At 54.6% G+C, this 15,121-nt stretch overlaps 1 protein-coding gene across 1 annotated transcript in view; it reads right to left on the bottom strand.

Moving 5' to 3' along the window:
• Positions 1-3,089: 3,089 nt before the first annotated feature.
• C7H14orf132 (chromosome 7 C14orf132 homolog) overlaps positions 3,090-15,121 on the bottom strand; it is a 29,993-nt gene continuing 17,961 nt past the window's right edge. Inside the window, exon 2 of the mRNA XM_024568224.3 lies at positions 3,090-4,131. Within this exon, the coding sequence (XP_024423992.2) occupies positions 3,907-4,131 (225 nt within the window). The 3' untranslated portion in view covers positions 3,090-3,906. The remainder of the gene's footprint in view (positions 4,132-15,121) is intronic.

Genomic DNA, 15,121 nt, shown 5'->3' with positions numbered 1-15,121 from the left:
ACAATAAATGAGCCCTCCCCCGCACCCTCACTCCTGCCCAGGGGGTGGGGGGGGCCGTCTGAGGAGTAAATGAGGTGCCAACTGCCCTCTGCACAGGGAAGGAGCAGGGTGCACGACAGCAGGAAGAATGACCATTAATGGCATCATCATGAGCCAGGAGTCGGCGAGGGCGCCGATGGCCAGCCTCTCTGGTCTCCAGGGAGGGGTTGGCATATGTTGGTGGCCTGGCAGGTGTCCAAGCCTCCCACTTAGACGGCTGGAACACGGCCTGTTGTTGCTCCAGGCAAGTGCCACCAGCCGGCCCTCCCCGGATCCTGGAGAAGGCCTGAAAGAGGAAATAATCGTCTCTCTGAGGGGGCAGAGAGGGTCAGGGGAGCCTCATTTACCTCTTGACCTGGATCTCATGGGAACGAGGAGGGGCAGCCATGACAGAGCAAAAGCTGGCAGAGTGGTCCCCTTGCCCAGGCTCCAGCAGGAGGTGGCATCCCCTTAGGACACGCCAGGCTAAAGGGTCCTCTGGCCTCCCCATCAAGCTCCAGTGACAGGACCTGACCTGGCAAAGCAGGTGTTGCTCTGTGTAGCAAAATGTGCCCCTCGTGCAAACAAACACTGGCATGGGACACCTACAGCTTGCAAAAGGGAAGGGGAGTCAAAGTGTGCACAGAGAACATTCCAGAAAATGTAGGACCCCTTCTTGGAGGAGCAGCCACAGAAGGGTCCAGCCGCTCCTTCTCAGTGCTGGCTTCTCAAGTCAAGGTGGGTGCTGGGACCACCCCACCCGGGAGAAGCCAGAACGGGAGCCCCAGGCTGGCTAGGTTCTGAGAGAGGAGCACCGGTCCCCTCCCCTGACTCCTGTCCCCAGCTCTGGGCAGCTCTGAGGTTCAGCAGGAAGCCTGAGCCTTGGCCGGAGCCAACCTGCAACTCCAACTGTCCCACGGCCCTCCTCAGCAATTCCAGCTGCATGTGCCTCACTGCTCAGGGCCCCCCTGTGGGGCTCCCCTCTGCATACGTCCTCAGAAAGCTGGTCTCTGGGGGCTCCTCTGGTGTACAAAGTGAACTATGCTCAGCCTTAAAGAAGGGGAAAGGCTACAGAGACCCCCACCACCCCGAAGCCCAGGCAGAGAGGGAGCATCGGCCGGGGGAGGAGCATGCCCCATTCCAAGCACAGCCGGAGACTTCGACCTGTGGAAGCCAGAGCTGGCCCAGGCCACGCCACGATGTGGGACCTTGGAAGAGGACCTCTGGAGACTCAGGGACTGGTGTAAAGGTGGCCAAGAGGCGCCACCCAGCCACCAAAGGCAGCATGGTGTTGCAGAAAGAGCCCGGCCTTGGAGCTGGACGGTCCAGGCTCCCATCCCAGCTCACCACTTTCACGCTGTGTAGCCTGGGGCAAGTCACTCTGGTTGAGCCTCCGGTTGCTTGTCTGTGGGCTGGAGCGATGACGCTGTAAGGTAACCGTCAGCATTAAGTACGTGCACGCCGGTCTGGCACGGAGCCTGGACACACGTCTCAAACAACGGTGCCGCATCTTTCTGTCTTCCACCCAAGATTCAAGACAGAACCCCAACTCAGACAGGAGGGACGGCGCAGAACACTCTGGCTAGGACTTTATCACACACGTCTGTCGCCATTGTTATCTGAGAAATGGTGGGAAAAATCAGTAAGGAAACCACGGGAGGTCGAGATGCAATAGCCCTGGGTACGTCGCTGTCATCTGTGCGATGCCAAGTTTGGACAAGAGGGTCCCTAAAACTCCTGACTCTCCTTGGCCTTGACACTGAAGAGAGATGAAGGCGCTTATGTCTGGGGAAGACAACCTTCACGAAGGAGACCGCCATGCCCAGGGAACGCTGGCTCCCAGGGCTGCCTGGGAGGCTGGAGTCCACCACCCTTTCTCTCCTCCCCACAGAGCTCCCTGTCCAATGCCACCTTAACAGGCCATTTGGAGGACAGGGAGCTGCCACCTGCCTGGTCCAGGGCCGCAGGTGTCAGAAGATGAAGAATCAGGGCAGGTGGGCTGGAGAGACCTCCAAGCATTGTGCTGCCTCCCCAGCCTGGCTCTGGCCTCCCTGCTTGGGCTCTCTAAGAAGACTTTGCTCATGGCAGACATGGGGGCTTGACGGAGCGGAGTGTGCTGGGACGATGGGCACTCAATGGCTGGCTGGCCAGCCCAGTGTCCAGGCCGGTCCTGCAGAGAGCAGGGCCACCTCAGTGATTCCACAAGGAGTCCAGGCAGCAGGTCCCATGTCCCTTCTCCTTCTCTGCAATGTCACACCAGTCCCCTGCACTCCTGACCTCCCCTTGAGCAGAAGCATTTGTGGTGGCTGCGTGGCTGCAATGACAGATGTGACTAATAAAAGCTTGTGGCCATCTGCCGGCGCTGTCTGGAGGAGGGGCTGGTAACCCTGTTATCGCGGCAGCTCAGGGCCAACCTCCCAGGGGCGAGCGGCTGCCTCTGGACAATGATGATGTCCCTTTGCCTGTTGACAAGAACACTCATCTCCCACAGTAAGCAATGCAGCCCGTTCCACGACTGTGCCCAAGCAAGCACAAGGGCTTCCTAACCAGCCTTTCTAGTTTCTCGACTACAGAGGGGGAGCTTGTGCCCTGTCTCGTACAGTGCAGGGAGAGAGCAGGGAGACAGCTACCTGGCCCACAGGGGAGAAAGCCCCCCCACTCCCACTCTGTCCCCCTCCAGAAGGGCATCCTACATAGTGACCCTCCCTAAGGTCAGAAGAAAAACAAGCCCTTTTTCTACTGCTCCCCTGGCATGTCCCATCATGCTCCCGTCTTCATGGGGGGTGGGCTCCTTGTTTGCCAGGCCCCCAGCCACTGACTTCTAAGAATGTCGGGAACAGACTTGGGCAGGTACCTTCACACCTGCAACAGACCACACGGCAGCCAAACCGAGTTCACAGAGTGGGTGTCCGACCGCCCCGCCCACCCTGCACGCAGTTCCAGACCCCCTGGGCACTGCCCCGAGGGCAGCTGGGGAGGGAGAACGCTGCTCAGAGAGGGCCCTGAGTGGAGTCAGGAAGTGTCCTTCCAGATCTGGCCCCCCCCCCCCCATGGACCTGCCCCCAGACCACACCCCTCTCCCGCCCATCTACCCAAGGCCAGGTGGACAAGGCCTCATTCATCTCGAAGAGCCTGGTTTCTCAGGGAACCAAGGGCGTCTTCACGTGTGTGGCCCGAAGAGCGAATTGACTGGCAGTTCTCATTTTCAAAGGTGGCTTTTCCGCTTGTTAAAAAGAAGCAAAAGTCCATCCAGCTGAGGAAAACCGCCACCCCAAAGTCCCACCACGTCACCTCTCGTCTCCCCATCCCTGGGTTTCCTGATGCTTTGGGGTCTCAGAAGGTGTCTGGTGACAAGGGTGCCACTCGGAAGTAGGATGAGGACTGTTCGATAGCCCTTCAGGGACCCCCACCAACATGCCCGGGGGCCGAGACAGGGGCGGGAACGCTCAGTTCTGAGGGGCTCCAGCCCGCACCCCACACACTGGACATGCTACGTCTGCATGGAAACAAGATACGGAAGTGATTATTCCCTGCCAGCAAGCGCTTGCCGGACCGTGTCTGCACTTTGACCCTGGCTGGCCGATCCCTCAGGTCTCTTGTTCTTGGACAGCAGTTTTAAGAATTCCCCACGCTGCTCCTCGAAGGCCTTGCCTGCCAGGGCTGTGGGGCTGGGAGCTCACATTGCCATGTTTTCGCGATCGGCTGGACCACAGCGTGGAAAGTGAAAATCAGGGCTGCTCGGGGAAATCCCAGACGCATGCTGCCACCCACGGAGAGGCCGTGCGTGCGGCCGGACCTCCTGGTTCTGGAACGTGGGCGCAGCCGGAGGCCCGCAGCGGCGGCGAGCTGGCCCGAGCCGCGCCCGCCGCCCGGCAGGGCGGGTGCCCCTCAGAAGGTGAATGCATACACCACCCCCACCACCACGATGTTCCCCAGCGTGGCTATGATGGCGATCCAGAGCAAGACGGCGTCGTTGGAGGACCGCGGAGGCTCCTCCAGCTGGCCCTGGCCGCTGGAGGCCGCGTGGATGTTGGTGGAGGAGTTGAAGAGGGAGTACTCCGCGCCGAAGTCCTCGTTGGGCGAGTCCATGAAGGCTCCTCCCATCATGGGCAGCTGTGAACGAGGAGAGGGAGAGTTAACGGGGCCACCGGGCCTGGGGAGAAGTGCCCCCCATAGGCACAGGGGCCGGTCAAGCCATTCCACGCAAAGACACAGTATGTGTAATTGCCTTTATAATTGCCAGTGCATATTTTAATCTCTCAAAGTTAGTATCCATAAACCCTTTGGAGGCAGACACTTCCGTTTTGCAGAGGGAAGTGCCCAGGCCCCAGCAGCTCCGCTGCCAGCTGGCCGGCAGCAGGCCTGGCCCCTCCAATGCAGTGTGGCTGCAAAATGCCTCAGTACTATATGTACTAAGTACTGTATGCTCCGCTTAGAACACCAAGAACGTAGAAAAGAAGATAAAGAGAAAAACGAGAATCACAACTCCACCATTTGGGGATAATTGCTGCTAACATTTTGGTATTTTTCTTCCAAATCTCTTATCTGTGAGAGAGAGAGAGAGAGAGAGAGGAAGACACATTTAAAGATGTGAGTTTATATTCCTGTATAAAAAGTGCATCAAAACACCATTCTGATAGTTGTATAATATTCTTCCATAAACACAAGCTACAGTCTAACTATCCCCCTAGAACTGGAGATTTAGGAATCTCGGTTTTTCCTATTGTAAATAATGCACACATAAACAACCCACACCTGCGTGCGGGTGTATGCACACAATTGCACAAGCATTGTTATTTATCAGGCAGACTCCCGGACGCGGACCCCTGGGCCCACGGCGTGAACACTGCAGAGCTGCTGGAGCACAGGGCCCAGCCGCAGGACAGAGTCCGGCCCCCACAGCCCCCTCAGCCACGTGAAGAGAAGACGGACCGAAAGGCCAGCCTGGGTGCCATCAGTGGACATGGGGAATCGGAGAGCAGGAACCGACTCATGGCCAGACTGAGAGAACAAGGGCTGAAGTCACCTCGGGAACAGGTTGTGAGAGAAACATCTAGAAGAGGGTCCCATCTACTTTTAGGCCACTTTTGGGGATGTCGTCCAGGTGATAACTGGGCATATCACACCAGAGGGCAGGTGCAGTCACTGGCCCCTGAGAATGGAGTAGATTTGGGGACACAACCCCTAGTATCAAACCCTGGAAAGGCCACCATGCAGAAGAGAGGGGCACAGGACAAGACGGCAGGTTCCCTATTGCTGAGTTAGACACACTCAGCATGGCACGGGGTGGGGAAGGGGGCAGGGGCGGGGGTCTCGCTGCCCCATCAGATGCTGTCATGATCAGAAGAACACTTGTTGGCTTGTTGAAGAGGGGACACCAGCACATAGTGGACCCATGGCCAAAAGTCAAGGTCAGGGTCATCTCTATAGACTGTGCTTCCTGACTACAACTTCCAGGAAAGCGGGGACCTTCCCTTTCCCCCCGTACCCCCAGGGCCTAGAATGGCATGGATGCTCAAAAACTGTTTGGTGAATTAAACAAATTCTAGGACCATCAGCCAACAATGCTGCAGGCAGGATGAGATTTGGCCCCAGAGCCAGCGTGTCCTTGCTGTGTGTCCTAGGGCCACTTGCTAACCTCTCTGAGGCTCAGGTTCCTCATCTGAAAGTGGGGAAATGAACCTCAACTGCCTCGTGGCTGACGGCAGTCTCACTATGTGAACAGCGCTTTCTGGGGGGAAAGGCAAGTCACAAAATAAACCCAGCTACCATCCCCGACATTAAAAACACGCCTACACGATAATACTACATGTTACACATGGAACCACACATGCGTAAGTAAAGTACAGCCACGGATTGTGAATAGATAAGCCAGGCCCACGGCAGCAGCTGCCCCTGAGAAAGGGGGACGTGGGGACCACGGAGACTAACTTTGTAATTGTTTATTATATGAAAAGATAAGCGAACACAATGAAATATATCTTTTTAAAAGATCTATTCTGGTCAGTGGGCTTATGAATGTCTGTTGCTTTTTGGCATTTTTAAACTTTATAACCAAAAGAGCAGGCTTTGAACACTAGGGTGCACCACAGAAGATGATTAGGGTCACCCCAGTGGGACTGGCTCTTCCCTGAAGCCAGGATGTGGCCCCAGCACGCAGGGTCCCGTCCCTCAGCGTCAGGGTCACTACGTGGCCTGTGGTGGCCGAACGCTGTGTGGAGGGGCTCCAGGAGTGCACGGCGGTCATGGACACTGGGGTGCCTGGGGGCCACGCTGTCCCCACCCTGCCCCCCATAGCAGAGCTGCTCCGGGAAAGGTGGCAGCCTCCTGGTCCCCATCTGCTCCTGTTGAGAAGACAGAGGTTACAGAAATTTCCCCCAAGCTGGGCCTGCCCTGAGCAAGGGACAGAAAAGCCTTTCAGAAGGAAATCTTCAAAGCACAGTAACCAGACGTGGCTCAGGCACTTCCCCGAATAATGCCCGCCCTTCAGAGGCGGGAGGCCAGAGAGAATGGGCTTTTGTTGGTGGAGGCTCCGTGAGACCGGCTTGCAGGTCATACCCTGGTGTCCACTCCGCCCTTCAGAGGCCGTCCCCAAGGCCCTCCCTGGCACTGTGGCAGCCTGGCCACAACTAGGGTAAAATCTGTGCTCCTGGGCTGTGGATTGTAAAGTTACGTTTGTGCATGAGTGAGAACATTTGAATTGTTCCCTCGTCTCCTTGGGGCCAAGGTCAAGTAGGGCCAGGGTTCTGGCTCCACTGGAGCCCTGCCTCCCTCTCTGAGCCCCACTCACTGGGGAGTGATGGCCAAGGTCAAGCCCAGTGCTCAGAAGTCCTTGCCAGACACCAACAAGGCGGCAGTCAGGTGCAGACAGCCCGGAGGTGGGAGCTGGGTGGAGAGGACTGTCAGACACAATCCACAGAGAAAAACCAGCGCACCCGGTTAAATCTGAATTTCAGATAAACAACAGAACAATTTTTTTAGTGTAAGTACATTCCAAATATTGCATTGGACATAACTATAGTAAAAACTTATACTTTTCCTAAAGAATGATCTGACCTTCCTTCAAGTTTAACTGGGTGTCCTGTATTTTTATTGGCTAAATCTGGCGACTCTATGTGCGGCCAATCTGAGAGATAGCTGCAGTTTGTCCAAGGGGCCACGCCCCCAGTTTTGTCTGGTCGCAGCGCCATCTGTGGCCCAGGCTCCCCGAGTGACCTAGTTCATCGGAAAATTCCAGGGCTGCCTTCAGCCAGCCCACAAACATCATGAGAGAATTCCTCTTATCACTACGTTTTCACAGGCGCTCCGTGATCCAGATACAAAGGCGGATAGACTCAGGTGCCATCTTTCCATTCCTGCTTCATCCAACAAAGTCTGAAGGCCCAGTCCGCTCCGGAAGGTGCCACACAGATCGTGGGGATGCCGGGGGTCACCCATGACCTCTGACCTTGAAGGGCTCCACATTGAAAAGGAATACGGACTCAAACACCATCCTACAATAGCATTACATGCACTTTAACGGAGATAAGAACAAAAAATGGGGGTCTCACACATAAAGCAGGGAGCGTTGGGGTTGATTCCTTGGGCCAAAGAGCCAGGCATGAGGCTGGGCTTCGTGCTGTTTCCTTCTGGCTGAATGACAAGGGAAAGTGACTGACCCCCTCTGGGCCCCAGTTTCCCTATTTGTAAAAGGAGTGTAATACTGGGGATCACCCTTCAGGTGCTGTGGGGGTGGAACGTGCTCCCGAGGCTGAGGCCCAGCGCTGGCTGCAGTACTCAGCGCTCGTGAGCCGCGACTGTAAGGGCCACACTCGCTGTCATCGCGGGGTGGGCCCCAGGCACACAGGGATGAGGGCCGGCCAGCCTGCTGCCCCCTCATGGCCTCGCCCTAGAGGAGAGCTTTGGTTTTCTCCCTTTCCCTCTTGTGGATCTCGTTAGGGTTAAGTGAATTCCGTTGGGAGCACGAGCATAGAAACAGAAGGCCCAGGGAAGGTGAACAGAGATAAAGGTGATTTCCTGCCAACGTGCCCTGAAGGTGAGGACCGAAGACCCTCACCGGGAGCAGCGGGGAGGCAAAGGCACCCTGAGCTGTCGTCTCCCGCCCATGCAACCTCACCAAGTGGCTCGGATCCTGGGAGGCCTGGAGGGGACCCAGAAGGGGCAGGGCCCCTCCAGAGGACGCGCAGCCCTGGCTGCAGGCATTGCTGAGCCTGCTGGACGGGCCACTGCTGGGTCTGCTTCCTGTCTACACAATGACGGTTTCAGCCAGGACCCAGGGGATCCTTTGGGAAAAGTTAAAATACAACAAAAGGCTCTTGCCGCCTGCCAAGACTGAGCAGGCCCACTATGAGTACAGCGAGGAGCTCTGGGCACTGCGGTCAAGGCTCCGAGGCTCCGCCCTGCGGACGGTGGGTAGCAGCTGGGCTGGAGGGAGGAGAAACCTTGAGCAGGACAGGCCATCGAGAGTGCTGGGCTTTCCCTCCTCATCTCCCCGCTCCCACTGCAAACACCCTCGGAGAAAGATGGAGGGCTGAGAGGCTTCTGGGGCTGGAGAGGGTGGGGGAACCCCCAATTTTTTTCCTTTTTCTCTTTTCTCTCTATGGCCCCGCTCCCAGGCCAGCCTCAGTCACTGAGCTGTGCTTCTATGGCAGAAACAGTGGCAGCAGGGGCCCGGGAACCCGAACCTGAACCCTAATGCTTCTCTCTGGCCAGAGGACCAGGAACGGGAAAAGCGTCCCATGGTTGGAAGAGTAAGGGGGGGGCGGCTCCCTTGTCTTTTCTTTCTTTTTTCCCTCCTGCTTTGCCAGCTGGCACGTGGCAGTGCAGAGCCGTGTGCCAGACAGCACAGGATAATAAAGTCGACAGGAACACCTAATTTCTAGCCTGAGGGTTAGGAGAGAAGGCCCCTGGGAGCCAGAGTGTCCTGGGAGGGGGGGAAGCTGGCAAAGGGGACCCCCGCTTCTGTGCAGGACTCTGCACAGAATCTGGTCTCGCTCCAAGCTGGGTGTGCATGGAAGCGACCGGAAGACACACGGCGAAGACACTGAGCATGGAACCAAGACATGAACCCCGCCCCCGCCCAGACACAGCCCCAGAGGTGGGGGTGTAGCAGAGGCCTGAACGGACTGGCCAGGGCTTTCCTGTCGGAGCTGACGGTGGGACCACAGTGTGCAGAACTGAGGCAGAAAGATCCTGAGAAAAGAAATCTCCAAATGCTCTCACTGGTGAATTCTACCAAAAATGCAAGGAAGACTAATACCAGTTCTCCACAGTGAAAACCCTCTTTGGCCAAAGGGTGCGTGGCCCAGGGGCTGTCGGCCCAGCTCTGGCTACAGGTGTGGAGGGCCGGGGTGGGGGCGGGGCATTTCAGCAAAGCCACCCGGCTCCATACACGAGGTAAGTCCTGTTCTGAGAGCAGGCTCCAGGGTGTGGAATGTTAAGTGGAAGCAGGAAGATATCTTGCTCCCTTAATTTCCTGGGGTGAGACCTTTGGGAAGTGCTGGAAGAAATGCTGACAAGCACAGGTTTGACGACTTCTCCTTAAGGAGGGGTTTATGCCGAGGGCCCCCCATAGACTTCCAGCTTGTAAAAAAAAAGGTTGGCAGGCTTGTGCTGGGAAGAAGGGCCCCCCCACCAATAAAGCAAGAGCCATCCCCTCTGAAACAAAACACATTTAAGTCCTAAAAGGTCTCAGAGAAAGGCAGCATCTCCTGGAGCTCAGAGCAAAACCATCCATTGCCTTCAGCTCCCTCGCACGAGTGGTCCACGAAGGTCGCAGTCAGATGCCAGGCTCTGAGCCCAGGGCCTTCGAGGCCGAGGTCTTCAAACGCTGGCCCGCCTGCTCAGGCCGGCTGCCCCAGCTCCGCGTGGCCCTCTCACGTCACCTGCTTCATGTCCATGCCACACCTGCCCTAGTTAGTCAAGGTGCCTCTAAAGGAGGTGGTATTTCTCTGTCTTTCAGGTGGTCAAACCGGGGCTCAGCATTTCCAAGTCCCAGAGCCTGAATTCAAACTGCCAGAGCACGGGGTTCGTGGCAACACTCCAGGGTTATTGTAACAGAACCGACCGTTTCCACTGTATCCCAGCGCTCGGCACGCGGCACACGTGCTGTGTGAAGGCCACGAGGTACCGGGGAGCAGAGACCTTCTACAGAAGCCTGATGCTCATAGGCTTTTGCCAGCAGACGTGTGTTCTGCCCACCGTGCAGCCCAGCGGGTGCTCCTGACCCCACACGCGTGCTGGTTCTGATGGAGGCGGAAACAAAGAGCCCCAGACAGACCCGCTTCCGCCCCATTTGTCAGCGGGCGGGCTCTGCGTCCTCCTCCTGTCAATGCTCATTGCTCGAGTCAGTGCTGGCTGGTCTGGAGTCTCAGCTGGCTCCAGGTTTTCGGGCATCATTCGCGTGGACATCACACGTCTGGGGATGGCGTCCAGGGGCTTCTGGACCCCAAGTGCCGCAGGCCTTCTCACTCAGTCATCCAGCGGCCCCAGGACACTGTGGGATGATGTCCTGAAGAGAACTGGCCTCCAAACTAGGCTATTTTGTTGAAAGACCCAAGGAAAAAATCAGTTCTGCCCTTTCCCCAAATTTGACACCACAGACAGCCCCCCACCTATCTGTGTTTTCTTCCATGTGGGCGGTAGGTAACGGCGATATTTGTTGCCTGGTGTCGGTGCCTGTCACTCTTGTTGGCTAATGTTTACATGAAGAATTTTCAGTTAAATGAGGTGTATGAAATAAAGACCAAAGCTAGTATTTATTGAGAGAGGCTCTCTGCCAGGTACGGGCCGGGTGCTTTATGGGTAGGAGTGTGTTTTATCCTGAACGAGCCCACGAGGTGGTACCATCACATGCGTGTTGACAGGCGACAGACCCCACAACGCTCACACCCGCTGTAAGGGGCACCCCTGTGTCTGACGCCGTGCTGGACAAAGACAGGAGACTCTTCGTTCCCTCAAAGAGGGGAAGGCAGAGGTCACACCTGCAGCACCCGCCATGTGACAAGCCACAATGACACAGTGACCGGTGCGGAGCGTACACTGAGAACTTCTAGAGCAACATCTGTGTTTATTTCAGTGCCACCCTTGGTAACTCTGAACCACGATGACATCAGTCTCGTTCTGCAGCGACTCTCAGAGGGCGGCTGCCCAGTGCCCAGGGGTAGGGATGGGCCAGATCCGATTCCTGCACTGGCCACCCTGGCTTCGCCCCTGACCTGAAATGATGTGCAGGCGTTTTCCTGAAGCCCCCTTGCTGCTCACGCTGCTGACTTTGTTGCAGGCACTCCTGCCCCCTGACCACCTGTGGGTCCTCCATCTGTGCTCATGTCCTTTCCCGAGGCGGCTGAGCGGGGGTGAGCAGGGACTCCCAATGAAGGGCAGCTCTGGACTGGGAGCTGTAACTTCGTGGTGTTGCCTCACCCTCACCCCAGCTCAGCGTGAGGTGGGTGACTGGGGGCTCAGAGAGGGAAAGTCATTTCCCTGAGCTCACACAGCGCATGAGTAACTGATCTGAAATCAAATTCCAGGTTTGCCAACTCCTAACCCGAATTGTCACTCTCGGTGAATCAATGGCTTTCTCCACTGGGTCCCACACTGATCTGTTCCCACAGTTGACAAAATTACTACATTGTTACACTACATTGTATTATTGTATATATTATTATATGTAGTTACAATTACATGTTATATATAATTATTATATATACTTACAATTATTCTATATAATTGTTATATAACTATATATTATAAAATGACATTGTATTTACATTATGTATTGTTGCATTACTTTCTATTATGTTCCATTATAGTTAACTATGTACTAACATTACATTATTCTATATGTTATAACATTATAGTTGTGTACTCATATTACATTATGTGATGTTATGTTACATTATATTATAATTAGCTATGTACTTATATTACCTTGTTATGTTGGTTATATTACATTACATATTGCAGTTAGATATGTACTAACATTAAACTGTAATATGTAACTGTAATGTATGCTACATTACAGTTATATTACATTATATTATAGCCAGCTGTGTACTTACACTGTCTTGTTAAGTTAGTTACATTACACTACATTATAGTTAGGTGTGTACTCACATTATGCTATAGTATATGTTACATTATATTATATCATAGTCATGTTACACCATATATAGTTAGGTGTGCACTGACATCACACTGTGTTATGTTACACTGTATTACAGGGGATCGCAGTTAGCTGTGCACTTGATTGTTTTCCTTAGAGGAGGCGAGCTTGTTAGGGACACCAGCTGAATCTAATTTCTCTTTCACTTCCCAGCGCCTAGCACATCAACTCACAGAGTGGATGGTAAGAACGTCTTTTTAATTAAAAAATGTTTGCTTAATTGCTTACTGTGCATTGTGTTATGTGACACAATACCTACATACATGGTGGATGATGTGGTTCCGTGTTCTGTGGCCAAACATGTCTAGACCCACACAGGACCCAGAAAAAGAAGGATATTTTTGGAAAGGCTCAGAACATCACAGAATTAATAGGAACAAGCAAATTCACCTCTTTTGAAACCGTTGCCACAGCAACTCGGCACAACACAGCGGGAGAGGTGCTGTCTCAGCAGAGTGTGGCACCTTGGATTAGCAATTGTGGAGGAATGCATGCCAGATGGAGGTGGTCCCGGGCTCTGGGAACACGCCCTCCACAGCGTGTCTGTGGTGCCCAGCGTGTTCGTGGTCCACAGTGAGCAGTTAGGGGTCAGCGCTTAGTTTTAGAGGGGCCTGGCCAAGCACCTAAAGGAGAAGCAGCCAAGACTAGCTGCTAGTGCACTGCCCTCCCTGGCTGCACCTGGCAATCCTTCACCCTCCGCGGCTCCAGTGGGTGGAGGCATCACTGAGTCTCTGGGGTTCAGCTACGAGATGCTCCTGTCTCCGCCTCTGCGCATCAGCGTGTCAGTAGAGCAAACAGAGAGCGATGGGGAGTCTTCCAGTTCCTCCTTAGGGAACAGCTGGCAAAGGTTGTCAGAAATTAATTAATCCACTAGCCTCTTTGGGGTGATTTAACAGCAGTGGTGGAACCAAGTGGGTGTCTCATGTGAGCCAGCTTCCTTCCAATCCTCCTCCTGATCATATGAAGCTCCCTTTCACCAAGCAGAGTGAAGCCTTGGGGCCTTAGGGTGATGGGTGGGAAGTTCGTTTGTTCAACTGTTCACTCATTCTTTGGCTAAACAAGCATTTATTATGTACCAGGAAGGCTGGGAAAGCCAGAGGGGCAAAGAGAAAAGCCAAGGGATCTCTGCTTTGGAGGAAGAGAAAGAGAAAGAAGGAGGAGATGAAAGGGAGGGGGAAGCAAGAGGAGTGGGGACTAGAACAAAAGAAGTAAAATCAGAAGAGAGCGTCAGAGCATCAGCGAGCTTGCCCACCCTGGAGCGAAGGCAGCACGGGCAACGGCTCGCCTGTGTCTTCACCTCCTGCGTGGGTCCCTTTGGGTCATCTTAAATCTCCCCTCCTCTAAGAGCCAAAATCACTTTAAGTGGTAATTGTTCCATAAAACAAATGGCGATAACAAGACGGCAGACTCTCCCTGAAGGTGCGCAGGGGAATGTTTTTAACAAGCCAGAGTCTCTTCCCTCCCACCAATGAAGCTGCACCCCTCCCCCAAAGGGACACCTGTGTAAGCAGGAAGAAAGGACAGATATCACACAAGGCAGAGCATGCCCTGGAATGTCCAAGGAAGCTTCTGGGAGGCTTCCAGGAGGAGATGTCCCTTGAGATGTATCCTGACAGACAGACAGGAAGGAGTCTGCCCAGAGAAACGGTAGTTCTATCCGACACTGGCCGGTACCATGAATCAGGACCTGCTCAGCAGCAAACTCGCGCCGTCTCCGCTGTCTGTGCTGCACACTATCTCGGAGAGCTGGCTCTGTGCCAGCCCGCGCAGGACACGGGCAGCTGCCCACGCAGGTGTTTATTTCCGCGTGCCCAACGGGGTCAGAAGCCAGAGAAAGACTCTTCCCCCCCGTCTGTGTGCAGAAAGCCCCGTCAAAGCCTCCTGTCTGTGCACGGGAGGGAGAGAGCCCTGTGTCATGCTCGGTCCCAGCCAGAGAGCACACCCACTCAGCGTCAACCCGAATGGAGTCCCAGTATGCAAACGGCCAAGTGCCAGACAAGCGAAGAGAGACTGGAGGTGAGGTTTGTTATTCCTCAAAAATACCCAACAGTCCCGGTCTGTGGGTCAAGAGGACTTTTAACGAAGAATCTTAGTTCCTTTTCAGGTGGTGTGTCAACAACAGGGATGCCCCTTCTTACCCCTGAGGACAACCACCCACCATTGGGGACTCAGCCAAGGTCGAGGACAGCTGCCACCTGTCTCACAGCTGCAAATCCCAGCTGCTTAAAAGCCTCTCTGGTCTCAGCTTACCGAACTTTCAAACCGACAAGACGATCCTGGCCTCATCTACCTCCCGGAGGTTTCACAAGCATCTGATGAAAAATTTTTCTCTTTATGTGATGAAAGCCGTGGCCTGACCATGGGCTAACACCCTCTCCTTTGATTCAGCCTGGAAGGACCCGAGTGGCCACCTCTGATCCTGAGTATTCTACGCACAGCAGGTAACTCAATAGATGCTCACTGGCTCGTCTGAGCAAAATTCAGTCTACAGGGAACCTGCCTGTTGAAGAGAAATCATCTCAGAAGCAAGGCTGGTTCTTCCCAAGAACAGGCAAGGACCCTCCGAGGACTGAGGAGGCCCAGCGCACCACAGAGAGGAGGTGCTTGATGGCCCTGAAGCAAAGAAAAAGCTTCAATGCTCTGTTTAAAACCCTGGTCCAGTTTCAGCTGCAAAGTTTGGAAGAGGAATCTGGGCCTGTTCCCTGGGGAGTCTGGCAAGGGGGTGCCCAGAGGAGTCCCTGAGGGAGGGAGCTGGGGAGTAGGCACTTCCTCTACAAGGAGAAGGCCTCCTTTGTGATGGGAAAGACCCTCCGTATCTCAGATGGTCGCGACAAAGATGCAGATGAGCGGCCATAGTTGCAAAGTCAGCTTTTGCAACCGGTAGGAAAGAAAGGAAGAGAAGAGAGACGAAGGGGGTGATCCAAAGATTCATTTGTCTTT

Source organism: Desmodus rotundus, chromosome 7, assembly GCF_022682495.2.
Source record: "Desmodus rotundus isolate HL8 chromosome 7, HLdesRot8A.1, whole genome shotgun sequence".
Taxonomy (NCBI): Eukaryota; Metazoa; Chordata; class Mammalia; order Chiroptera; family Phyllostomidae; genus Desmodus; species Desmodus rotundus.
The sequence above is the reverse complement of the archived record's forward strand: the minus strand, read 5'-3'. Positions and strand labels throughout refer to the sequence as shown.